This window comes from Pristiophorus japonicus, chromosome 14, assembly GCF_044704955.1.
Source record: "Pristiophorus japonicus isolate sPriJap1 chromosome 14, sPriJap1.hap1, whole genome shotgun sequence".
Taxonomy (NCBI): domain Eukaryota; kingdom Metazoa; phylum Chordata; class Chondrichthyes; family Pristiophoridae; genus Pristiophorus; species Pristiophorus japonicus.
This window is the reverse complement of record NC_091990.1, coordinates 12,975,069-13,002,994: the sequence shown is the minus strand read 5'-3', so window position 1 is coordinate 13,002,994 and position 27,926 is coordinate 12,975,069. Positions and strand designations below refer to the sequence as shown.

Genomic DNA, 27,926 nt, shown 5'->3' with positions numbered 1-27,926 from the left:
AGGAACAGGAGTAGGCCATCTAGCCCCTCGAGCCTGCTCCGCCATTTAACAAGATCATGGCTGATCTGGCCGTGGACTCAGCTCCACTTACCCGCCCGCTCCCCGTAAACCTTAATTCCCTTATTGGTTAAAAATCTATCTATCTGTGACTTGAATACATTCAATGAGCTAGCCTCAACTGCTTCCTTGGGCAGAGAATTCCACAGATTCACAACCCTCTGGGAGAAGAAATTCCTTCTCAACTCGGTTTTAAATTGGCTCCCCCGTATTTTGAGGCTGTGCCCCCTAGTTCTAGTCTCCCCGACCAGTGGAAACAACCTCTCTGCCTCTATCTTGTCTATCCCTTTCATTATTTTAAATGTTTCTATAAGATATCCTTGTGTCATTGGTTGACTTGCAATAATAGTGCTTTAAATTGTTCAAACTGATTTAAAACAAGACAGGTTTTTTTTTAAACTCTAGTCCAATGTTTTGAAAAGTTTAAATTACCAAACAGCATGGTAACTTCAAGGTTGAAGCTTGGACTGAAACATATCTTTTACAAAACAAACTTGTTTTTGCTTTTCTCAGCCATTCTACACCAGTGTTTCTAACTTAAATTATAGTTCAGTTTTTTTCCCCCAATTCTGAGTGCACAATCATAAATTAAAATGAACATTCCCAAACAATTATATTCACACTTTTATGCAAATTAGAAATCAATTTCTAACGATTCTAACAATTTCTTATCTCTGGTCCTCTCAACATTGTTTGAGTCCATCACCCTTAATTCTGTCGCCTTTTGATACAAGTCCACATCTGAACTGCTCGAAAATGACACTAATTTCTTAGCTCTGTGTTTTTCCCCTTTGGATTTAGCCTCTATTGAAGGTGACTAGTCGCCCCTATTTTTCCTTCCATTGATCCTTGCAATGGATTATGACACAAAGTGACAAAATTTATGTGATATTCCCTGGTCACAAGCCAAGAAACATTCACACACTCACTTGGAAACTTTTTCCCTTTTCTTTTAATAAAAACAAAACATGCTGAAGACACTTGTCTTATTTCTTCCTCACAGCAATCCTATTTCTTTAACTTTGGCTGTGGACTTTCTAACTTATTTCTCCTTTTCCTAACCCCTTTTGTCACACACCAAGTTTTCAACCCAGGATTTTTATCAGCTGCTCTTTACACCACAAACTTCTCAGGCAATGTCACACCCAATGACAGCCTGCAACAGTAGAAAAGCATCTTCGTCTGTCGAGGTGTCTGCCTGCTGTAGCAATCGAACTTTAGTTTGCAGATGATACAAAAATTGTCCGTGTGGTTGATAGTGAAGAAGAAAGCTGTAGACTGCAGGAAGATATCAGTGAACTGGCCAGGTGGGCAGAACAGTGGCAAATGGAATTTAATCTGGAGAAGTGCATTTGGGGAGGGCTAACAAGGCAAGTGAATGCACAATAAATGGTAGGATATTGAGAAGTGTAGAGGAACAAAGGGACCTTGGAGTGCAGATTCCTGAAGGCAGCAGGACAAGCAGATAAGGTGGTTAAGAAGGCATAAGAAATAATTGCCTTTATTAGCCGAGGCATAGAATACAAAAGCAGGGAAGTTATGCTTGAACTGTATAAAACACTAGTTAGGCCACAGCTAGTGTAGTGAGAGTTCTGGTCACCACATTACAGGAAAGATGTGATTGCACTAGAGATGGTACAGGGGAGATTTCAGAGGATGTTGCCTAACTGGAGAATTTTAGCTATGAGGAAAGATTGGATAGGCTGGGTTTGTTTTCTTTGGAACAGAGGAGGCTGAGGAGAGACTTGGTTGAGGTGTATAACATGGAAAATGGTCCATGTTGTCCAAGGCCTCATCGTGGAATTTGATAACCGCGGGGCAGTGCTGTGTGGAGGGGTCAGGTTGGTAGAGGACCTTTGTCTTAGAGATGTTTAGTGTAAGGCCCATGGTCTTGAACACCTCGGTTAAGGTGTTGACGATGACTTGGAGTTCGGCCTCCAAGTGTGTGCAGACGTAAGTGCCGTCTGAGTACTATAGTTCAATGACAGAGGATTGGATAACCTTGGATCTGGCCTGGAGGCAGCGGAGGTTGAATAGATTCCCATTTGTTCTATAATTTAGCTCCACTCCAGCGGGGAGCTTGCTGAGGGTGAGCTGGAGCATTGCAGCAAGGAAGATCGAGAAGAGTGTTGGTGAGATGACGCAGCCTTGCTTGACCCCGGTCTGGACATGAATTGGGTTTGTGGTGGGTCCATTGGACAGGATCACGGCTTTTATGTCATCGTGGAGCAGGTGGAGGATGGAGACAAACTTTTGAGGGCAGCTGAAACAGAGGAGGATGCTCCATAATCCTATACAGTTGACAGATCTTTGTGAGGTCAAAGAAGGCCATGTACAAGGGTTGGTGCTGTTCCCTGCACTTCTCTTGTGATTGTCGTGCGGTGAAGATCATGCCTGTTGTGCCCCTTAGAGGGCGAAATCCGCCTTGCGACTCTAGGAGGAGCTCTTCAGCCACAGGGAGAAGACGATTGAGGAGGGTTCTTGCAATTACTTTCCTTGTGGCCGACAGCAGGGAAACTCCTCTGTAGTTACCTACTGTCAACAAGGGCAGACATTGATGACGAGGTCCAACACTGCCTTCAGTGTGCCAGTGCAGCCTTCGGTCGCCTGAGGAAGAAAGTATTTGAAGACCAGGACCAGCAAGCTGAAGCCAAGCGTAAACAGTGGAAGGAGCCTGCGGCAACCCTGGCACCCCACCCACCCATTCCTTCGACCACTGTCTGCCCCACCAATGACATGTAAAAATAAACTATCATAAAGGAATATTATCATGGCTGTTGTGGGCAGAAGGTTATGTCACCTGAGAACTCATTTTTAGTTATCCTTGACTCCGAGGGACTGCCTAAGAAGAAGAAATATAACATTAAGGGGACATAGATAGAGTGGATAGGAAGGACCTATTTCCTTTAGCAGAGGGGTCAACAACCAGGGGGCATAGATTTAAAGTAATTGGTAGGAGGTTTAGAGGGGATTGGAGGGAAATTTTTTTCACCCAGCGGGTGGTGGGGATCTGGAACTCTCGGCCCGAAAAGGTGGTAGAAGCAGAAAAAAAGTTCTCGGACAGGGAACAGCTGTAAAAATAAAAATAAAGGAATATTATCGTGAATGTTGTGGGCAGAAGGCTATGTCCAAAAGCACACTTGGGAAGAACCTTTTGAGGAGGGAAACAGTGACCCTTACAGGGACCTTACGATGAAGTGTGTTAAAGGCCGAATCCAAGAAGGAGAGGGCCGAACAGAAAACAACTGTAAAAATAAAATGTTGATCGATAATAAAGGAGAATTACCATGGATGTTGTGGGCAGAAAGTTGGGTCCAAAAGCATAACCCTTCTAGTCTGTAGTCATTCTTATCATAAACATAACATTTCTAAACATATCCAAGGTCTATTTTGATCGCGATCATCGATTGTTGCTCGGCTCAGGCAACTCTGTCTCTTTCTCTCTCTCTCTGTCTCTCTTTCTCTCCAATGATGCCAACCAATCTTTTCCCCCTATATTGAATGAACTAAACATGAACACCTTTCAGAAGCTGAATTAACTGAGTTCCATATGCCAACACAAGGGTAATGCAGTCGATGTAATATATTTAGATTTTCAAAAGGCCTTCGATAAGGGCTCGTAGACTCATGACTAAGGTCAGGGCATGTGGAGTCAGGGGACAGGTAGCAGAATGGACAGCAAGCTGACTACAAAACAGAAAACAGAGTAAGGGTTAAAGGCAGCTACGCAGACTGGCAAAAGATGGGACCACTATTGTTCACAGTTTACATTAATGATTTGGACTCGGGAAATCAGAAGTGTAATTTCTAAATTTGCGGACAACTCCAAATCAGCAAAACTAGCAACACGGGTTAATAAGGTCATAAAAAAGCAAACAAAGCACTGGGCTTCATTTCTAGAGGGATAAAATTGAAAAGCTGGGAAGTCATGTTAAACTTGTATCGAACATTGGTTAGACAACACTTGGAGTACTGTGCACAGTTCTGGTCACCATTATAAAAAGCCTATAGAGGCATTCGAGAGGGTGCAAAAAAGATTTACAAGGATGACACCAAAACTAAGAGGTTGCGGCCTAGAAATTGGATTAGGCCTGATAACGGCCGGTGCCTAGGGCCAGCATTATTTGAAAGTGGTCCAGGCAGCAGGCAAAATTTGTGCTGCCTGCTCATTATAATAATTGTAGTGCTGATCTCGGCACTAAACGTGCCACTGATCAGTTTAGCACTCAATGGGTGGGGGCCACTATCAGATGTGGTCCAATGGTCAATAATGTTTGGCCTAGGCTCTCTCCGCCAATTAAAGCTGAGAATGCAGTAGCACTTCACTGTCACTGCCATGGCACAGCAACAACAACCTCGAGAAAGCGGCAGAAGTTTTTCGGATGTTGCACTCGAGACCTTGGTCATGGCAGTTGAGAGCAGGCGGGGTCTCTTGTTCCCACAGGGTAGCAGGAAGCCACCAAAGGCTACCAGTAGAAGGCTCTGGCAGGATATAACTACCGACGTCACGGCCAACGGTGTCGTACCAAGGATCTGGATACAGGGCCGAAAGAAGTTTCATGTCCTCATGCGGCCAGTCAAGGTGAGTGAAGTCTTCAGCAAATGCCACATCCCATCATCTGCACCACCCGCCAGTGTTCAATGTACCACCACACCATCACTCACCTACCAACAATCTCTACCTATCATCACACACAACTCAATCACGACTTCACCCTCAACCTTATCACTGCAGGAACACTCGCCCACATCGCACACATTGCACACACACTGACAACTATTCAACTATGGCAGGCACAACACCCAAACACATTGCACTGCACTCACTGGCATGCTTCCCTTTCTTTTGCAGGCCAAGGTGGATCACATTCGCCGCGAGCAGCAGCAGACGGGAGGCAGCCAAGCCGCTTTACAGGCCTTGAGCCAACTGGAGGAGTTGGTGCTCGACATCATTGAAGGGTAAGTCACCGAGGCTGTGGCAACCCTAACACTATCTCTAATGCAGTGTACCCCTAACTTTAGCCCAAACTTAACCCTAACACTAACCCAAACCCTAATGCAATGTTCCTAACCCTAATCCTAACACTAACCCTAATGCAGTGCAGCCCTAACTTTAACCCAAACTTAATCTTAACCCAAACCTGAATGCAGTGTTCCCAATCCTAATTCTAACCCGAATGGCCAAACCCAAAGCTCTAACCCTAAAGCACCAAAAGTGGCAGGGACCGGTGAAACAAAAAAACTCGGGAAATGAGAATACAAACACAAGAGGGAACATTTCCCCACTGCCTGCATACCCTACTCTAACTCAAATGGAATAACCCTAACCCAAATGCCCTAACCTTGAACCTTAACCCTAATGCCCTTACCGTAATACCCTTTCTCTAACCCTGATATTGACATCTAACCTGATCACTAACCCTAATGCACTAAGACTAACCCCTAAAACTAACCCAAACCTCTTACTCTAACTCTCATCATCATCATCATAGGCAGTCCCTCGGAATCGAGGAAGACTTGCTTCCACTCTAAAAATGAGTTCTTAGGTGGCTGAACAGTCCAGTACGAGAATTACAGTCTCTGTCGCAAGTGGGACAGACAGTCGTTGAAGGAAGGGGTGGGTGGGACTGGTTTGCCGCACACTCCTTCCAGAACCAGGGATCACAGTCTAAGAATAAGGGGTAAGCCATTTAGGACCGAGATGAGGAGAAACTTCTCTGAGTGGTTAACCTGTGGAATTCTCTACCGCAGAAAGTTGTTGACGCCAGTTCGTTGGATATATTCAAAAGGGCGTTAGATATGGCCCTTACGGCCAAAGGAATCAAGGGGTATGGAGAAAAAGCAGGAAAAGGATACTGAGGTTGAATGATCAGCCATAATCTTATTGAATGGCGGTGAAGGCTCAAAGGGCCGAATAGCCTGCTCCTGCACCTAATTTCTGTGTTTCTATGTTTCCTTCCGCTGCCTGCGCTTAGTCTCTGCATGCTCTCGGCAACGAGACTCGAGGTGCTCAGCGCCCTCCCGGATGCACTTCCTCCACTTAGGGCGGTCTTTGGCCAGGGGCTCCCAGGTGTCAGTGGGGATGTTGCATTTCATTAAGTTGGCTTTGAGGGTGTCCTTGAAATGTTTCCTCTGCCCACCTTGGGCTTGTTTGCTATGAAGGAGTTCTGAGTAGAGGGCTTGCTTTGGGAGTCTTGTGTCAGGCATGTGAACAATGTCGCCCGTCTAACCCGAGTGTGGTCAGTGCTTCAATGCTGGGGATGCTGGCCTGGTTGGGGACGCTAACGTTGGTGCGTCTGCCTCCCAGGGGATTTGCAGGATCTTGCGGAGACATTGGTGGTGGTATTTCTCCAGCAATTTAAGGTGTCTACTGTACATGGTCCACGTCTCTGGGCCATACAGGAGGGCGAGTATCACTACAGCCCTGTAAACCATGAGCTTGGTGGCAGATTTGAGGACCTGATCTTCGAACACTCTCTTCCTCAGGCGGCATCCATGTCTGCCCTCGTCGTCAATGTCTGCCCTTGTTGATAAGAGGCTCCCGAGGGAACCTGTTCAACATTCGCCTTCTCCAGGCCAGATCCAAGACCGTCTCAACCTCTGTCGTCGAGCCACAGTATGCGCACATTCAGAGGCTGAACTCCAAGTCGTAGTCAACATCTTCACTGAGGCGTACGAAAGCAGCCTTACATTAAACATCTGTAAGACAAAGGTCCTCCCATCAGCTGATCCCTGCCACACAGCACTACCCCCCCCCCTCCCCCCAGTCATCAAGATCCACGGTGCGGCCCTGGACAACGTGGACCACTTCCCATACCCTAACTCTAACCCTGTAACCGTACACCTAACTCTAACCCTTACCCTAACTAGTACCAGAACCCTAATGTATCCTAACACAATAAACTAACTCTAGCCCGAACTAATGTTCCCTCTAAGCTGCGCTTTGTTGTGCATGGCCTGTTTATTTCAATGCACGGTCCCTTTAAATTATTGCGCATGGGTGGTATTTCCAATAGAAAAGTTCACGAGTGGCCTGTGCACTACCTTCAGATTACTGCTTGGCCGGACACATGCACAACTTAGGGAACATTGACCCTAATATAGTGTAACCCTAACCCACGCCCTAACCCTAATGTAGTGTAACCCTAACATCCTAACCCTAATGTCCAAAACCCGTACCCATTACCCAAACCTTAAATACAGTGTTACCTTAAACCTAACCTCTGATGACACAAACCCTAACCTGACCCTAACCTCTGCTGACACGAACCTTAACGTAATCACCCTCTAACTCTAATCTAAAACCCCCACTCATAGGGTCCAAGTTTCCACAGGATAAAAAACGGGCGCCCCTCCGAGCTGGGCACCTGTTTTTCGCGCCTAAAACGGCGCCAGAAAAAAAACGCGCTATTCTCGAGCGCTTTGCAGCTCTTTGTCTGCCTGGTGCGGCGCCCAGGGGGGGGCGAAGCCTACACTCGCGCCAATTTTGTAAGTGGGAGGGGGCGGGTACTATTTAAATTAGTTTTTTTCCTGCCGGCAACGCTGCGCGTGCGCGTTGGAGCGTTCGCGCATGCTCAGTGTGAAAAAAAACATTGGCAGTCGGCCATTTTTGTAGTTCTTTGTAGCTGTTTAATTTTTGAACATTTTTTTATAAAATCACATTGCCATCAGCACTGAGGCTACCCTTCTCACTGTCTCCTTCCCCTCCCTCCCCTCCGCGGCAACAAACGGCTGTCTCCTTCCCCTCCCTCCCCTCCACAACAACAACCCGCTGTCTCCTTCCCCTCCCTCCCCTCCACAACAACAACCCGCTGTCTCCTTCCCCTCCCTCCCCTCCACAACAACAACCCGCTGTCTCCTTCCCCTCCCTCCCCTCCGTGGCAACAAACGGCTGTCTCCTTCCCCTCCCTCCCCTCCGTGGCAACAAACGGCTGTCTCCTTCCCCTCCCTCCCCTCCACAACAACAACCCGCTGTCTCCTTCCCCTCCCTCCCCTCCGCGGCAACAAACGGCTGTCTCCTTCCCCTCCCTCCCCTCCACAACAACAACCCGCTGTCTCCTTCCCCTCCCTCCCCTCCGCGGCAACAAACGGCTGTCTCCTTCCCCTCCCTCCCCTCCGCGGCAACAACCCGCTGTCTCCTTCCCCTCCTTCACCTCAGCGACACGAATGGCTTTCTCCCCCCCCCCCCCTCCCGCTCAGTGGCACGAATGGCTTTCTCCCCCCCCCCCCCCCTCCTGCTCAGCGGCAACGAGCGGCTACAGAATTCTCCCTGGCTGAAGCACTTTCACACAGGTAGGAAGATGGTTTATTTAATCTTTTCTTTGCTTATAAATGTTTATTCAGGTTGGATTTATTTGTAGAAGTATAAATAAGGATTTATTGTAGAATTTAATGAGTTCCCTTCCCCCCCACCTCCCCCCCCCCACCTCGTTCTGGACGCCTAATTTGTAACCTGCACCTGATTTTTTAATGTGTAAAACAGGTTTTTTCAGTTCTACAAAAATCTTCACTTGCTCCATTCTACTTTAGTTTGGAGTACATTTTCACTGTGGAAACTTTGAAATCAGGCGTCAGTGGCCGGACACGCCCCCTTTAGAAGAAAAAATTCTGTTCCAAAGTAGAACTGTTCTACCTGACTAGAACTGCAGAAAAAAAAATGTGGAGAATTGCGATTTCTAAGATAGTCCGTTCTCCACCAGTTGCTCCTAAAAATCAGACGCAAATCATGTAGAAACTTGGGCCCATTACCTTGATCTTAAGCATAACTGCTCTTTCAAACCCTTTTAAGATCCCCAACTATAACCTCAGCTGGGGATAGATAATGGCAAGTAAAACTGGACAAAAAGCAATGGAAAGCATGAGCCAAACAAAAATGGCAGGTACCAGTAAAACAATAAAACTCAGGAAATGAGAATACAGACAGAAGAGGGGACATTTACCCCACTGCCCGCATACCCTAACACGAACCCTGACCCATAACTCGAACCTTAATTCTGTGTTACTCCTAAACCTAACCCGTGCTCAGGTTCATATATCCACTTTCTGTCTGTAACCCAGTAGGTTCCTCACCCCCAAATACCTGTCCAACTTCCATGTAATCCTAAACGAAAATAAGTTGAAAATGCATAAAATAAAATGAATTTCCAAACTAAACAGCACAGTCAGATAACTGCAGGTAAATTATATCCATCCGGAAGCTCCCCCTGCCCTTTCCAAACTGGAAAAGCATCCCTGCAGGCATTTGGCTTAACCATTAGATGACGCTGCAGGATCACATAAAACAACATGCTGTCACCTTTTAAAAATCAAACACTTAACAATGGTCAAAACAACCTTCGTAAACTCTTGAGAGCCTACTTGTGGGAGGAGACAAAATCCTCCACTAATAACACATAACATGGGAGGAGTCGGCCTTTGGCTCTGAGACCTTTCCAAGGGAACTTTTTTCTTTTCCCTTTGAAGAAGCTGTAGTGAACAGCGAAACGTCAATTATGGGGCTTGGAACTCATCATAGACGGTCCCTCAAACAAGGATGACTTGCTTCCACATGAGTCCTCAGATGTTTCAATGAAGGACCTGATATTCCAGTCTTGAACTCCAATTGAAGGGGTGGAAGATGCCTGTGCGTGGATTTTCTTAACATGGTGTCCGTTGCACATCAGCCACCACATGGGCTTGACAGATCTAGGCCTTTATCCAGTGGGACCAATATGAACCTGACACACCCACAAAATAAAAGAGAGACACTGGATTGCAAAATTAGAAACACAGTCACTAAATGATCCGAATCAAATATAATGCAGGAAAACCCCAACCCCAGACCCGAAACGTAAATTTTTAAAAATTACTTCCGCTGACCTTACCCCTGATCCTAACATCTGACCCGAACCTCCACTGACACGAACCCTAACCCTAATCTAAAACCCTCACCCCCTTATCTTGATCTTAAGCACGACTGCTCTCTCAATCAGATATATCCACTTTGAAGAATCTAACATATACCTTGAACTCCAGTTAATAGTCGAATAAACAATGGCAAGGCGGGCAGCTCGGTCCAGCGGAATGCAAATCCTGTGCCATGTGGGAACTCCAGGACGCTTCCCGTGTCCTGGACAACTACGTGTGCAGGAGGTGTCATCAGCTGGAGGAGCACGAGCTCCGGGTTTTGGAGCTTGAGCAGCAGCTGGAGTCACTGCGGTGCATCTGCAAGGCTGAGAGCTACGTGGATAGTACATTTCAGGAAGTGGTTACCCTGCAGCTAAGGAGTGTGCAGGCAGAGAGGGAATGGGTGATGGCCAGACAGAAGAGGAGGATCAGGCAGGGAGTGCAGGAATCCCCCGAGCGCATCTCTCTCTCCAATCAATATTCTGTTCTGAGTACTGGCGAAGGTTCTGGGGTGTACAGCCAGAGCCAAGTCCATGGCACCACGGGTATCTAGGTTGTGCGGGGGGAGGGAGAGAAGACAGGGAAAGCAATAGTGGTAGGGGATTCGATAGGGGAGCAGACAGGCGTTCCTGCGGCCGCAGACATGACTCCAGGATGGTATGTTGTCTCCCTGGTGCCAGGGTTAAGGATGTCACTGAGTGGCTGCAGAACATTCTGAGGGGGGAGAGTGAATAGCCAGAGGTCGTGGTCCATATTGCTGCCAATGACATAGGTAGAAAGAGGGATGAGGTGTGGCAGGCAGATTTTAGGAAGCAAGGAAAGATATTTTAAAAAACAGGACCTCAAAGGTAGTAATCTCTGGATTACTCCCGGTGTCACGTACGAGTGAATATAGAAATAGGAGGATAGAGCAGATTAATGTGTGGTTGGAGAGATGGTGCAGGAGGGAGTACTTCAGATTCCTGGGGCATTAGGGCCGGTTTTGGGGGAGGTGGGACCTGTACAGGCTGGACGGGTTGCACATCAACAGAGCCGGTACCAATATCCTTGTGGGGACATTTGCTAGTGCTGTTGGGGAGGGTTTAAACTAAGTTGGCAGGGGGATGGACACCAGGATATAGCATATATGGAAAGGAGAAACAAAGGGCACAAAGGATTGGGTGAGACAGATAGCACTAGAGTAAGAAATAGTATGGTATTAGGTGGGTCATAGAATTTATTTAAGATGGAGATAGACAGATTTTTGAACGATAGATGAGACACGGGTTGAGGCTACTCCTCCTATTTCTTATGAGGCAGAGGGTTTGGCTGAGGTACTAAATGAGTACTTTGCATCTGTCTTCAACAAGGAAGAAGATGCTGCCATAGACATAGTAAAGGAGGAGGTAGTGGAGATACTGGATGGGATAAGAATTAATAAAGACGAGGTACTAGAAAGGCTGGCTGTACTTAAAGTAGATAAGTCACCAGGACCGGATGGGATGCATCCTAGGACGCTGAGAGAAGTGAAGGAAAAAAATCACTCGGGTACTGGCCATAATCTTCCAATCCTCCTTAGAAACAGGGGTGATGCCAGAGGACTGGAGAATTGCAAATGTTACACCCTTGTTCAAAAAAAGGTGTAAAAATAAACCCAGCAACTACAGGCCGGTCAGTTTAACATTGGTAATGGGGAAGATTTTAGAAACAATAATCAGGGAAAAAAATAACAGTCACTTGGACAAGTGTGGATTAATTAAGGGAAGCCAGCACGGATTTGGTAAAGGCAAATCGTGTTTAACTAACTTGATCGAGTTTTTTGATGAGGTAACAGAGAGGGTTGATGAGGGCAATATTGTTGACATGGTGTACATGGATTTCCAAAAAGCATGCGACAAAGTGCCACATAATAGGCTTGCCAGCAAAGTTGAAGCCCATTGAATAAAAAGGACAGTGGCAGCATGGATATGAAATTGGCTAAGTGACAGGGAGCAGAGAGTAGTGGTGAATGGTTATTTTTTGGACAGGAGCAAGGTATACAGTGGTTTTCGTCAGGATCAGTACTTGGACCACTGGTTTTCTTGATATATATTAATAACTTGGATGTGGGTGTACATGGCACAATTTTAAAATTTGCAGATGATATAAAACTTGGAAGTATGAACAGTGAGGAGGATAGTGATTGGCTTCAAGAGGGCATAGGCAGGGTGGTGGAGTGGGTGGGCACGTGGCAAATGAAATTTAACGCAGAAAAGTATGAAGTGATACATTTTGGTCGAAAGAATGAGGAGAGGAAATATAAACAAATCCTAAAGGGGGTGCATGAACATAGAGATCTAGGGGTATATGTGCACAATTTGTTGAAAGTGACAGGGCAGGTTGAGAAAGCGGTTAAAAAAGCTTACGGGATTGTGGGCTTCATGAATAGAGGTATAGAGTACAAAAGCATGGAAATTATGATGAACCTGTATAAAACACTAGTTCAGCCTCAACTGGAGTATTGTGTCCAATTCCAGGCACGGCACTTAGGAAGGATGTGAAGGCCTTAGAGAAGGTGCAGAAAAGATTTATGAGTGGTTCCAGGGATGAAGGACTTCAGTTACATGGATAGACTGGAGAAGCAGGGATTGTTCTCCTTAGAGTAGAGAAGATTGAGAGAGGATTTGATAGAGGTTTGCAAAATCATGTGGGGTCTAGACAGAGTAGATAGAGAGAAACTGTTCCCATTGGTGGACGGGTCGAGAACCAGAAGAAGCAGATTTAAGGTGATTGGCAAAAAAAACAAAGGCGACATAAGAAAAACCTATTTTACACAGCGAGTGGTTGGGATCTGTACTGCACGGCCTGAAAGGATGGTGGAGGCAGACTCAATCACTGCTTTCAAAAAGGAGTTGGATAAGTACGAAAGAAAAAAAATTGCAGGGCTACGGTTAAAGGTCGAGGGAGCTGGACTAACTGAGGTGCTCTTGCAGAGAACCAGCACGGGCTCGACGGGCTGAATGGCCGCCTCCATGCTGTAAACATTCTATGATTCTAACTATAATTCCAGCTGGGGACAGATAATGGCAAGTGGAATTGGACAAAATGTAACGGAAAGTGTGAGCCAAACAGAAGTGGCAGGTACCAGTAAAACAAAAAAACTCGGGAAATGAGAATACATACACAAAAGGGGACATTTCTCCACTGCCCGCATACCCTAATGCCTAACCCTAACTCCACCCCTAATCCCGAATACCTAACCCTTACCTTAACTCTAAAGCACTAGCCCGAATGCACTAAACCTAACCCTAATGAACTAAGCCATCTTCCCTAATTCTGACTATCCCGAACCCCAAGCTGTAGTGGACCCAAACTAAAAACCTGTAGGCAGCTGGCTGAACCAGTAGAGTGTGCAATCATATTACCAAAAAAACAGATTATCTTTTTTCAAAAAAAACTAAAATGAAACAAAACACCTTGGGTGAAACTGAGGAAAATCCGGCCTGCTTAGAGAAGGTGACAAAATCCTCACTAACCCTAACCAGCCCAGAGACCAACCCAAACCCTAACACTAACCGTAACCCCGAACACCAACCCTAATCGTAACTCTGACCCTAGTCCAACTAGTCCCTAACCTCCAATCCCTACCCTAACCCAACTACCCAGGATCCCAAATCTAACCCTAACTCACCAACCCTTACCCTAACTCACTTACCCTAAACGCCAACCCTAACTCTGACCCCATCCATAGTCCAACGACCCTGAACCTTACCTACAACCCTAATCCGAATGACCTTGGATCATACCCACATCCCTAATCCTGACTATTCCAGACCCTAACCTGTAGCCTTACCCCTGACCCTGACCACTAACCCAAACTCCAACTCTAATCTTGGCTATTACCCTGGATCCTACCCACATCCCTAATTCTGACTACCCAGACCCCGACCTGTGCCAAACCCAACCTAACCCTAAAATACTCTCAACCATGATCCTTAACTTAATCTTAAGCACCACTGCTCTTTCAACTAGATATACTCTCTTTTAAGAATCTAACATATGTCTCAAACCCCAACACTCAATACTAAAGCCAACACACAACACTCAAATTAACTGCACCCAGGGAGGAAACAACCTGAATTTAGGAAGTCACAGTTCAATGTGGACTAAAAGCAACTCCAGTACTATAACCCCAGCCGGCACCAGATAATGGCAAGTAAAACTGCGCAAAAAGCAATGAAAAGCGTGAGCCAAACAAAAGTGGCAGGCACCTGTGAAACAAAAAAACTTGTATGATGAGAATAGAAATATAAGAGAAGGGATAGGGAAATCCAACTCCAGCAGTACCCTGCTCCTGACAAAATGCCTAGAACACAGCCTTGTCATTACCAACATCTTGTTCCATCAGAGAGACAAGTACAAGGCATCATGGCAACACCCTTGCTCCAAGCACTTGCATCTACTCTGTTACGTATGTGAACTTCACCTATGTGTAAGACTTGCCACTAGGGGGCACACCTGTGGGAGACCTATGGGTCACCGGTGTACCCTGGATCAAGCAGGTATAAAAGGCAGTCCACCATGCTGCTGCCTCACTTTGGAGTTATTTTAAAGAGGCCATAACGTGGCGAGCTTTGCCGCCAACCTAAGACGCCTCGTGGGACAGTGCGAATTTGCAGGATCTTTGGGGGAAATGTTGCAGGATTTTCTCGTGCTTGGAATCGGCCACGAGGTCATTCTTCGCAAACTGCTGTCTGTCGAATCCTTAGATCTGAGCAAGGCCGTCACGATAGCCCAGACCTTCATATCCACGAGCGACAACACGAAAAAGATATCTTCACAGCATCGTAGCTCACCGGCAAATACTGTGCATAAAATAATGCCTTCAGCAGGCAGAACTGTACATGGTAGGGCCCACACGACCGCAGAGGCCAGGCCTAGGGTGACTCAGAGGCCACTGTGGAGTGCTAATGCTAATCCATTAACACCATGCTGGCGCTGCGGGGGCAATCATAGAGCCCATCAATGTCGATTCAAGCACTATGTGTGCAAGGGCTGTGGAACAGTGGGGCACCTCCAGCGAATGTGCAAGCGACCTCTGACTCACCACGTGGCAGAGTCAGCAGAAACGACCGATCCAGCGCGGATCACACCGAACGAGCAGGAGAGGCAACTCAACCTGAGGATGAAGAGGAAGTATATGGGATACACACCTTCACCACCAAAAGCCCTCCGATAATGTTAACAGTTAAACTTAACGACATTCCAGTCTCCATGGAATTGGACACGGGTGAGTCAATCACTTATGAGCCAGAAGGCTTTTGAGAAACTGTGGGGCAACAAGGCACAGAGGCCAAAACTGAGCCCGATTGACACAACGCTGCGCACTTACACCAAAGAACTCATACCTGTTACCGGCAGTGCGGCAGTGAAAGTATAATACAACGGAATGGTGCATGATTTACCAGGCAATGGCCCAACGCTGTTTGGCAGAAGCTCGCTAGGCAAGATCCGATGGAATTGGGACGACATCAAAGCACTGTCTTCGGTGGATGACGCCCGGTGCGCGCAGGTGCTAAACAAATCCCGGCGTTGTTCGAGGCATCGGCAACTTCACAGGCGCCAAGGTGCAGATCCATCTTGTTCCTGGGGCACGGCCCGTTCATCACAAGGCCCGAGCAGTCCCATATATGATGCAAGAGAAAGTCAAGATCGAGCTGGACAGACTTCAATGAGAGGGAATCATATTGCCAGTCGATGACAACAAGTGGGCCAGTCCAATCGTGCCGGTGCTAAAGAGGGATGGGACGGTCAGAATCTGCGGGGACTACAAGGTGACGATCAACCGAGTCTCGTTACAGGACCAGTACCCACTACCCAAAGTGGAGGACTTATTCGCAATGCTAGCAGGGGGAAAGTCGTTCACCAAGCTAGACCTAACCTCTGCTTACATGACGCAGGAGCTGGCTGGACCGTCAAAGAAGTTGACGTGCATCAACACACACAAAGGACTGTTTGTGTACCACAGATGCCCCTTTGGGATTTGCTCGGCTGCGGCCATCTTCCAAAGGAACATGGAGAGTCTGCTGAAATCGGTTCCATGCACCGTGGTGTTCCAAGACGGCATCATGATCACTGGTCGCAACACCACCGAACACTTGCACAACCTGGGAAAGGTTCTAAAGCGACTGGACAGAGTGGAACTCAGGCTGAAACGCTCCAAGTGTGTTTTCCTGGCGCCAGAGGTCGAATTTCTGGGGAGAAAGATTGCGGCAGACGGCATCAGACCCATGGACTCCAAGACGGAGGCCATCAAGAATGCACCCAGACCACAGAATGTGACAAAGCTGCGTTCGTTCCTGGGATTCCTCAACTATTTTGGTAACTTTCTATTGGTTTTGAGCACTTTGCTGGAACTCTTGCATTTATTGCTACGCAAGGGTGACAACTGGGTTTGGGGTAAATTTCAAGAGACAGCCTTTAATAAGGCCAGAAACCTGCTATGTCTTGTATGACCCATGTAAATGTTTAGTACTAGCTTGTGATGCATCGTCGTAGGAGGTAGGTTGTGTGTTACAGCAAACAAATGTGTCAGGCAAACTGCAACTGGTTGCATATGTGTCCAGAAGTTTATCCAAGGCTGAAAGAGCCTACAGTATGGTTGAGAAAGAAGCATTGGCATGGGTATACGGGGTTAAGAAAATGCACAAATATCTATTTGGTTTCCGGTTCGAGCTCGAAACCGACCACAAACCGCTTACTTCACTGCTCTCAGAAAACAAAGGTATCAACACCAATGCTTCATCCCGCATCCAAAGATGGGCACTAACATTGTCTGCATATGACTATGTAATCCGCCACAGACCAGGCACTGAGAATTGCGCTGACTCCCTCAGTCGGCTGCCGTTGCCCACCACCGGGGTGGAAATGGCGCAACCCGCAGACTTGCTTCTGGTAATGGATGCTTTTGAGAGTGAGGGGTCACCGGTCACGGCTCGCCAGATCAGGACCTGGACTAGCCAAGACCCTGTGCTATCACTTGTAAAAAGCTGCATCCTCAATGGGAGCTGGTCGGCGGTTCCCGGGGAAATGCAAGATGAAATTAAGCCATTTCACCTACGTAAGGACGAATTGTCCATCCAATCGAATTTCTATGGGGGAATCGTGTGGTTTTGCCAAAAAAAGGCAGGGAAACGTTTATACGCGACCTACACAGTACCCACCCAGGCATAGTCATGATGAAGGCTAACGTCGGCTCGCACGTTTGGTGGTCCGGCATTGACTCCGAATTGGAGTCATGCATACATCAATGCAATACTTGCTCACAGTTGAGCAATGCACCCAGGGAGGCCCCCCTGAGCCTGTGGTCATGGCCCTCCAAACCGTGGTCCACGGTCCATGTAGATTTTGCTGGCCTTTTTAGGGAAGATGTTTCTAGTAGCAGTGGACGCCTATTCTAAATGGATTGAATGTATAATAATATCATCATGTACGTCCACTGCCACCATTGAAAGCCTCAGGACCATGTTCGCCACCCATGGTTTGCCCGACATCCTTGTCAGTGACAATGGACCATGATTCACCAGCTCAGAATTCAACGAGTTCATGACCCACAGTGGCATTAAGCATGTCAGGTCTGCCCCATTTAAGTCCGCATCCAACGGCCAAGCAGAATGGACAGTACAAACCATCAAGCACAGCTTGAAACGTGTAATGGACAGCTCCTTGCAGACCTGGTTATCTCTGGTCCTGCTCAGCTACCGGACGCGCCCCCACTTGCTCACCGGGGTTCCCCCTGCAGAATTGTTAATGGAGAGCACTCAAAACCAGGCTCTACTTTGTCTACCCGGATCTCAATGATCACGTAGAAACCCGGCGGCACTGGCATAATGTGTACCACGATCGCGTGGCGGTATCGCATGACGTTGAGGTTAATGATCCGGTGTTTGTTCTAAATTACAATCACGGTCTCAAGTGGATTGCTGGCACTGTCTTAGCCAAGGAGGGGAATAGAGTGTTGTGAAATTGTTGAATGGGCAAACGTGCAGAAAGCACTTGGATCAGACCAAACTGCGATTCATGGACAACTAAGAACAGTTTGAAGAAGACCTTACCATCTATGATCCACCAACACACACCAACCAGCAATTGACCTCGCTGTCAACTACGAGGATGAACCCACCATGCCCGACAGTCCAATCAGACCAGCAGTGCTGCCGTGCAGCAATGATCCGACCAACTCACCCATGCCAGGACTTCAACTCGGGTGATCGACCCAGGAACGCAGAGCACCAGATCGCCTCAACTTGTAAATAATTTGTACTTAAGACTTTGGGGGTAGGTGATGTTATGTATGTGAACCTCACCTATGTGTAAGACTTGCCACTAGGGCGCACGACTGTGGGAGACCTATGGGTCACCTGTGTACCCTGGAGCAAGCAGGTATAAAAGGCAGTCCACCATGCTGCTGCCTCACTTTGGAGTTATATTAAAGAGATCAAGGTTACAATGGTTTGAGTTTACAACACAGTCTTGTGGAGTTATTCTGAACTTAACATGCTCGACTACATCATTGTCTGAGCGAGGGACTGCAAGGACGTGCGCATCAATCACGCCATACAGGAGCTGACGACTGATGGACGGACCACCAACTAATCCATTCTGTCATCAACATCAATGTAGCCCCAAAGCAGCAACGGCAATGGAAACAATGCCGCAGGAAAATCAACGCTGGGGCACGCAAAGACTGATAAGAAAGTCCAATTCAGCCAGCGCCTCACTGCCAACCTGACTACTCCCGATGAGCCAGAGACACAGATTGTCCACAGCGCCTGGTCTGCCCTCAATGCCTCCATAACCAGCACCTGCGAAGAGAAGCTCAGCCACTCGACCAGGAAACACCAAGACTGGTTCGACGAGAACGACCAGGAGATCCAGGAGCTTTTAAGCTGCAAGCGCAAGGCATTTCTGAACTTGAAACAACAACCCAACTCGAGAGCAAGAAAGCAGCTCGACAGACACCTGAAAACCGAGGTCCAACAAAAAACCTGCGACCTCAAGCATGGAGAAACCGCAGGAGATCTAGCAGTTAGCCGACAACCACGACATGCGAGGATTCTTCAGCGCAGTCAAGACCACCCACGGCCCAAGCACTCAAGGCCCTACCCCACTGCTGACCAAGATTGGTGAGGTACTCACCAAGGACAGGTGAGGCACTCATCAAGGACAGGTGAGGCAATCAGTGCCCGTTGGAAGAAGCACTTTGAGGATCTCCTTAACTGAGTCTCTGTCTTCGACGCGAGTATCCTTGACTCCATCTTTTGACACAAGTGTGCGCTACTCCATTTCGCAATATGCTACCCACCACCATCTCAGCACAATCCCAGCCCGGCACGAGGTAGAAAAGGCCATCCGACAGCTGAAGAACAACAAGGCATCAGGAGCAGATGGAATCCCCACCGAAGCACTAAAGCATGGCAGAGAAGCACTATTGGCACGAATGCATGATCTAATTTCTCTTATCTGGAAGGAGGAAAGCATGCCAGGAGATCTGAGAGACGCCGTAATCGTGACCATCTTCAAGAAAGGTGACCAGTCCAACTGCGGTAACTACAGAGGAGTTTCCCTGCTGTTGGCCCAGGGAAAGTAATTGCAAGAATCCTCCTCAATCGTCTTCTCCCTGTGGCTGAAGAGCTCCTCCCAGAGTCACAATGCCCACTAAGGAGCACAATGGACATGATCTTCACTGCACGACAATTACAAGAGAAATGCAGGGAACAGCACCAATCCTTGTACATGGCCTTTGATCTCACAAAGGTCTTTGACACTGCCAACCGTGAGGGATTATGGAACGTCCTCCTCCATTTCGGCTGTCCTCAAATGTTTGTCACCATCGTCCGCCTGCTCCACGATGACATACAAGCCGTGATCCTGACTAACGGATCCACTATAGACCCAATCCATGTCCGGACCGGGGTCAAGCAAGGCTGCGTCATCGCACCAACGCTCTTCTCGATCTTTCTTGTTGCAATGCTCCATCACACCCTCAACAAGCTCCCCGCTGGAGTGGAGCTAAATTATAGAACATGTGGGAATCTATTCAACCTCTGCCGCCTCTAGGTCAGATCCAAGGTCATCCCATCTTCTGTCATTGAACTACAGTACACAGACGGCGCATGCGTCTGTGCACTCGGAGGCCGAACTCCAAGCCATCGTCAACACCTTCACTGAGACGTACGAAAGCATGGGCCTTACACTAAACATCCATAAGACATAAGTCCTCTACCAACCTGAGCCCGCCACACAGCACTGCCCCCCTGGTTATCAAAATCCACGGCAAGGTCTTGGACAATGTGGGCCATTTTCCATATCTCAGGAGCCTACTGTTAGCAAGGGCAAACATCGACAACGAGGGCCAACACCCCCTTCAGTGTGCCAGTGCAGCCTTTGGTTGCCTAAGAAAGAGAGCGTTTGAAAACCAGGACCTCAAACCTGGCACCAAAATGGTCTACAGGGCAGTAGTGATACCTGCCCTCCTATATGGCTCAGAGACGTGGACTATATACATCAGACACCTCAAAACGCTGGAGAAGTACCACCAGTGCTGCCTCCGCAAGATCCTGCAAATCCATTGGCAGGATAGATGCACCAGTGTCAGTGTTCTCGCTCAGGCCAATATCCTCAGCATCGAAGCACTGACCACGCTCTATCAGTTCCGCTGGGTGGGCCATATTGTTCGTATGCCTGACACAAGGGGCTCAAGTTTCCACATGATTTGCGTCTGATTTTTAGGAGCAACTGGTGGAGAACGGACTATCTTAGAAATCACAATTCTCCACATTTTTTTTTCTGCAGTTCTAGTCAGGTAGAACAGTTCTACTTTGGAACAGAATTTTTTCTTCAAAAGGGGGCGTATCCGGCCACTGACGCCTGATTTCAAAGTTTCCACAGTGAAAACGTACTCCAAACTAAAGTAGAATGGAACAAGTGAAGATTTTTGTAGAACTGAAAAAACCTGTTCTACACATTAAAAAATCAGGCGCAGGTTACAAATTAGGCATCCAGAACGAGGTGGGGGGAAGGAAACTCATTAAATTCTACAATAAATCCTTATTTATACTTCTACAAATATTATACAAATAAATCCAACCTGAATAAACATTTATAAGCCAAGAAAAGATTAAATAAACCATCTTCCTACCTGTGTGAAAGTGCTTCAGGCAGCTCAGCGATGTTCCCGCGAACGGGAGGGAGGGGCAGGCAGGCAGTAACGAGGCAGCAAACAGCCTTCCACTTGAGGTGGAAGCCTTAGTCAGCTCAGCGATGTTCCTGCGAACGGGAGGGAGGGGAGGGAGGGGCAGGCAGGCAGCCAAAGATACAGCAGCAGGCTTCGAGCTGTGAGGGGGACTGAGGCCATTTGGACAGGGAGAGGCAGCCACATCGACAGTTTTATATTTACATTTGCAGAATGGGTGCTGCATTGTCAACACCACATATTATGCAATGGTTCGCCATCAATTCACTGCATAGGAGAGAATTGATTAGAGCTCACCGCAACAGGAACGTCGTAGCCCGTAGGTTGATGGGCAGGAGACCTTACCCACGTCGACAATATCGAACCAGGCGCTCATACCTGGACATGAGCGAGGCTGATTGTGTGAAAAGGCTGCATTTTCGCAGAGAAGTTGTCACTGAGATCTGTGATATGGTGAGAGCAGATTTGCAGCCCAGAAGCAGAAGGACAACTGCCTTGTCTGTTGAAGTGAAGGTAACAGCTGCACTTTCTTTCTATGCCTCGGGATCGTTTCAGGCTACAACTGGAGATGTGTGTGCCATCTCTCAACGTGCAATACATACCTGCATTTACCAGGTCACGGCTGCACTTTATGCGCGAAGGAATGACTTCATCAATTTCCCAATGACCGCACAAGCGATCCATGAGAGGGCTATGGGCTTCTTCAGGATTGCCGGCTTCCCAAAGGTACAGGGCTGCATTGATTGTACCCATGTAGCCTTGCGAGCACCCGTGGAGGATTCTGAGCAGTATCGAAATAGGAAAGGTTTCCACTCTATCAATGTGCAGCTCGTGTGTGACGACAAGCAGCGCATCATGTCAGTCGATGCGAGATACCCTGGCAGCACCCACGATGCGTTCATCCTACGCGACAGCATTCTATCTGACATGTTTGAGCAGCAGCCAGAAGGGCAGAGCTGGCTACTGGGAGACAAAGGGTACGGCCAGACCACCTGGCTCATGACACCTCTACGCGTGACACGGACAGAAACTGACCGTCAATACAACATGGCGCACATTGCGACGCACAGCATCATTGAGAGCGCCATTGGCATATTGAAACAGCGATTCCGATGCCTGGACCATTCCGGAGGACAGTTGCAATACTCTCCTGAGATGGTCGGTCACTTCACTGTTGTGTGCTGCATGCTTCATAACTTAGCCATCATGAGGCAGCAGGAGCTGGTAGTGGAACCCGAAGACCCACGTGAGGGTCCAGTGCATGATGATAGTATTACGGAAGACCAGGATGTGGATGATAACGACAATCAGGAAAGCATGCAAGTGTCTGATGCCGAGGCACGAGGTCAGAGGAGGGCCGTCCATCGTGCCCCTTTAATGATTGCTCGAGCCTTGCGCCAGCAGCTCATCCGTGAACGCTTCAACTACTGATGCCTGAGGGCTTTGCGAACACTTTTGCATATGGACATGTTTATTCTTTGCAGTTGTTCCTACGTTGTGTTGTGTTAATGGAACATGAAACAGTTTTAATGAAAAAATATTTTATTGAAAAGTTAACGTCACTCTAATAAAATATTTGTTGTATCAAACTATACTTTTTAATATGACTCTTGAAGATCATTTTAAAAACTTTAAGATCACTTATAAACTTGTAAAGTTACAAAAGTTACAAAACACTTTCTATGTGAAAAATTTTACACTCTAAGATCACTTAAACTTCAAGATCACTTTTTAGATGCAAAATTAAATAATTTACAGAATGTGCGAGCATTTACACTATAAGATCACTTGAAAACCCTGAGATCACTTATAAGTTATAAAGTTACAAAACTTACAAAACAATTTCAATTTGAAAAATCTTACACTCTGAAGAACACTTTTAAACTTCAGGATCACTTTTTAGGTGCAAAATTAAATAAGATACAAAAAAAATGTGAGAGCATTTACACTATAAGATCACTTAAAAACCATAAGATCCTTTATAAGTTGTAACGTAACAAAACTTACAAAACAATTTCAATTTGAAAAACGCTACTACAGCTACATCAAGAACAAGAACAAAAGCAGCAAAGAAAGGCTGCAACCATGTCTCATCCACATCTCAGTGAACGTTCATTTCCTCATGGGGGTGTCATTTGATTGGCTGGGCTGTGTGCCCTTATTGCAGCAGCTACCTCAACCAGGCCTTCCCTGACGGCCTGTGCCGACACTTGCATGCTCTCCCTGACGGCCTGTGCCGACACTTGCATGCTCTCCCTGACGGCCTGTGCCGACACTTGCATGCCCTCCCTGATGGCCTGTGCCGTAATTTGCATGCCCTCCCTGATGGCCTGTGCCGTCGATTGCACTCCCTCGGACATTCCCTCCCTAAGTTCCCGTGTCATTACTGCTATTTCTCCCGTCAGGCCCGTCAACTCTTCACCTACTGCATTGACGCCATCGATGAGTGATCGGGTAAGCTCATTGGTCTCCATAGCCAATGCCACAACCTGAGCCGCATCTGTTGCACGCTGCATCTCAGGAGAGTGTGTCTCCAATCTCCTTCTCCTCTGCCTGGGTCTGCCTCGTGGCACCACTACACTGGGAGGCGCGGGCTGGGACTGTGGGACGCTCTGTGTTCCAGACAGCTGAACTGGAGGGAGAGGCTCGGGCTGGAATGGTGGGATGCTCTGTGTTGCAGACGGCAGCACTCGAGTGCGAGCCATGGGCTGGGATGTTGGACGAATGGGTGTAAACTGCTCCATGATATCAGCAGCAACACTGGGACCCGAAGCGTCGGAATCGAAACCATAGTAGGTGGAACCAGAACCTATGCGAGAGGGAGGCGTAGGCTGGGACGGTAGTGCAGTGACTGTAGAAAGCTGCATTATACCAGCAGCACCACTGGGACCCGCAACATCGGAAGCGAAACCATGGATGGTGGGACCAAGACCTATGCTAGGGTTGAAACTCTGATGCCCCTTGATGGGGGCTCATAAACATTAAATTGGAAGCTCCCCCCTGCAGACATTTCAGTCATCGCTGCCATCATCCAGTCTGGATCGTCCGCAGCTGGTTGTACTGGTCCTTGTTCTGTATCCTCAGGGTTGGCATCGTCATCGTCATCATCATCATCATGTTCTGCAAAATACATCAGAACAGTCAAATGCTTAACAGCAAGGGAGGGGGCCGGGTGGGTGGCATGAGTACTCTCACACATAGCAGGCCAGGCAGCAGGTTGATTTAAAGGGCCACGATGCATTTTCAGGACTTACCCTCTTCCTCGCGTGCGGGCCCAGCTTGTACTGTACCGATTGCTTTATTCCATGTCCAACTCATCATAGCAGCTATCCTTTGTTCCAAGGGTGTCAGTGGATGCAGATTGGGCATGCCTCCTCCTGTTCGAGTTGCTTCCCTTTTGTTGTGGGCCAATTTCTTCTGCAAAGAGTAAAATATAACTTTTTACAGAGTGTGTCAGTCTGCAAGGTGGGACATACAGATAGCCAGGTTACAATTACGATTAAATAAAAAATGGGAAATACTACTTACACTAACTACTTGACCAAGGTCGTGCCATTTCTTTTTACACTGACTTCCAGATCTCCTGGTATGCACCACTGCGCAGTAATCTTCTGCAACTTGGTTCCAGCGTTTCTTCATTTCTTTTGGTGGCACTTTTATGCGACCTCTGTTGCTGGTATCTAGCTCCTGCCATCTCTGCTCAATTACATTCACTAATATCTCAACTTCCTCATGTAAGAAATTATTTTTTCTTGGTGCAAAGTTGAATTGGCACTTTTTTTTTTCTCCAAACACAGTCCTTAATTTGCAGGCTCAGGTACTGCAAGTTTAGCAGTGAAAAGCTGAACTCACTGATTTCAGCAGGTGATTTCTTCAGCAGTGCTGCTAAAAGCATTCCCTCACACACAGAAATATCAATAAAATTAAAATACAAGCCTTTGCAGGGGTCCAAGAACAAATCTTCACGTTTTCTGCAGCACTTTCTAAAATGGCCGAGTGCCAATGTTTTTTTCACACTGCGCGTGCTCGAACGCTCCAACGCGCGCGCGCACGCTCCAATGCGCACGCGCAGCGTTGCCGGCAGGGAAAAAAAATAATTTAAATAGTACCCGCCCCCTCCCACTTACAAAATTGGCGCGAGTGTAAGCTCCGCCCCTCTGCACGCTGCACCGGCAGACAAGGAGCTGCAGAACGCTCCAGAATCGCGATTTTTTTTTTTAGGCGCCGTTTTAGGCGCGAAAAACGGGCGCCCAGCTCGGAGGGGCGCCCGTTTTTTTTCGTGTGGAAACTTGGGCCCAAGACTCCTAAAGCAAGCGCTCTACTCGGAGCTCCAACATGGCAAGTGAGCCCCAGGTGGGCATAGGAAGCTCATCAAGAACATCCTCAAAGCCTCCTTGATTAAAGTGCAACATCCCCACCAACACCTGGGAATTGCTGGCCCAAGACAGCCCAAAGTGGAGGAAGAGCAGCACCTTAAGTCTCATCGCCGAGAGCAAGCAGAAACCAAGCTTAGACAGCGGAAGGAACGCGCGGCAACCCAGGCACCCCACCCACCCGTTCCTTCAACCAATGTCTGCCCCATCTGTGACAGACTGTAGGTCCCGCATTGGACTCTTCAGTCATCTGAGAACTCATTTTTAGTGTGGAAGCAAGTCATCCTTGACTTCGAGGGACTGCCTAAGAAGAAGAAGGATAAGAGGAGACAATTTCTCCACTGACCGCATACCCTACCTAACCTTTGAGAGTGACATGCTTTTTATTTCTACGGTCCAAGAAATGCCAAAAAATGAAAGCGCAGAATGAATATTGCCCAGGTCTGAGCCCTGGCCCAAAGCTTCAGTAAAACATGAATGCCAGTGAAGAATCTTAGAAGAAAAGATGGATGAGAAATCAAGCACCTGTCCAATGCCCATAAAACCTGGACTGGTATAGGGTCAGTTAGGTACACAGGGAGCTTAGAAGCATAGAAGAATATATCCCAGGTCTGAGCCCTGACCCAAAGTTGCAGTAAAACTTTAATGGGGGATTAAAAAAACCTTTAGAAGAAAAAATTAATGAGAAATTAAACCCCTGTCCATAGCTCCAGTTTTTCCTGCAACAACTTGTATTTATGTAGCGCCTTTAACGTACTAAAACTTCCCAAAGTGCTTCACAGGTGCGTTATCAAACAAAATTTGACACCGAGCCACATTAAGGAGATATTAGGGCAGATGATCGAAAGTTTGGTCAAAGAGACAGGTTTTAATGAGCGTCTGAAGGGAGGGTAGAGAGGCAGAGAGGTTTAGGGAGGGAGTTCCAGAGCTTAGAGCCTTGGCAGCAGAAGGCATGGCCGACAGTGGTGGAGTGATTAAAGTTGGGGATGCTCAGAATTGGAAGAGCACAGATATCTCAGAGTTGTAGGGATGGAAGAGATTAGAGATGAGGAGGGGTGAGGCCATTGGAAGGATTTGAAAACTAGGAGAATTTTAAAATTGAAGCATTGCTTAACCGGGAGCCAACGTAGGTCAGTGAGCACAGGGGTGATGGGTGAATGAGACTTAGTGTAAGTTAGTGTTATGTTTCAAATAAAGCAATGCGACTGAGTACTGTAGACTTGAGTAAGTGTGACCTTAGTCTCTTTATTCTCACTCCAGAGTGCTGGCACAGCATGGGAGGCCGCCTTATATTCAAGTGGGAGTTAGATATGGCCCTTACGGCTAAAGGGATCAGGGGGTATGGAGAGAAAGCAGGAAAGGGGTACTTGGGTGAATGATCAGCCATGATCTTATTGAATGGTGGTGCAGGCTCGAAGGGCCAAATGGCCTACTCCTGCACCTATTTTCTATGTGCTCCCAAGGGATGCTGGGATCCCTTGGGACTCCCAACAGATGCGCCCTCTGGTGGCGGTAGAGTACTGGTTACATGGTGTTGCATACATAACATCACTCTTCCCCCTCCCCCCCAGCAGTCAATAGTACACTTATTTACAGGGTGAGACGATCTGGGGCTTTCCGCTCCCTAGTTGATCGTCTCGGTACAAACACAGGTGCAGGTGAGTTGGTTGGGCCTTCGCTGGGGATGATGAGCTCAACTTCATGGTCAACCGTAATGTCGGTTGCCACTTGTGCGTGTATCGGAGGGTCGAAGTTGGTGGTGTTCTCTTCAGGTTGCTCGTAGCTGGCTGTGAATCGCAGTTTGGTTTGATCTAAATTCTTTCTGCAAGTTAGTCCATTTGCAAGTTTGACCACAAACACCCTACTCCCTTCTTTGGCTACGACAGTGCCAGCAAGCCATTTGGGACCATGTCCATAGTTGAGTACAAATACAGGGTCATTGACTTCAATATTGCGTGACAAATTTGTGCGATCATGGTACATGCTTTGTTGATGCCGCCTGCCCTCGATATGATCCTGGAGATCAGGGTGGACTAGAGAGAGCCTTGTTTTGAGTGCCCTTTTCATGAGCAGTTCGGCAGAGGGGACCCTGGGGTAAGCTATGTTCAGCCATGAACTCATTGAATGGCAGTGCAGGCTAGAAGGGCTGAATGGCCTGCTCCTGCACCTATTTTCTATGTTTCTAAGCTAGTGGGGTCTTGTGCGGTAGCTGAGCAGGACTCTGGACAGGCGGGTCTGCAGGAAGCCTTTCGACATGTGTTTCAAGCTTTGCTTGATGGTTTGGACTGCCTGGCCATTAGATGCGGGCTTGAACGGAGCAGATGTGATGTGCTTGATTCCATTGCGGGTCATGAATTCCTTGAATTCAACGCTGGTGAAACACGGCCCATTGTCGCTAA

The 27,926-nt window shown here is 47.6% G+C and overlaps 1 protein-coding gene across 1 annotated transcript; it reads left to right on the top strand.

The window, feature by feature from the left end:
* The first annotated feature begins 444 nt into the window (after nt 1-444).
* Nucleotides 445-22,711, top strand: LOC139279731 (putative nuclease HARBI1). The gene is made up of 3 exons (XM_070898904.1): nt 445-4,639; nt 4,910-5,016; nt 21,367-22,711. Exons 1-3 carry the CDS (start codon nt 4,394-4,396, stop codon nt 22,583-22,585), a joined length of 1,572 nt encoding a protein of 523 aa, XP_070755005.1. The 5' UTR covers nt 445-4,393; the 3' UTR covers nt 22,586-22,711.
* The last annotated feature ends 5,215 nt before the right edge of the window (nt 22,712-27,926 follow it).

Excerpts from the sequence above, each read along its gene's own strand:
- LOC139279731 (XM_070898904.1), top strand. The coding sequence starts at position 4,394 with ATGGCACAGCAACAACAACCTCGAGAAAGCGGCAGAAGTTTTTCGGAT. Across the intron at positions 4,640-4,909 it reads TCCTCATGCGGCCAGTCAAG|GCCAAGGTGGATCACATTCG; the intron begins GTGAGTGAAGTC and ends TTTCTTTTGCAG. Across the intron at positions 5,017-21,366 it reads GTGCTCGACATCATTGAAGG|AATGGGTGCTGCATTGTCAA; the intron begins GTAAGTCACCGA and ends TTACATTTGCAG.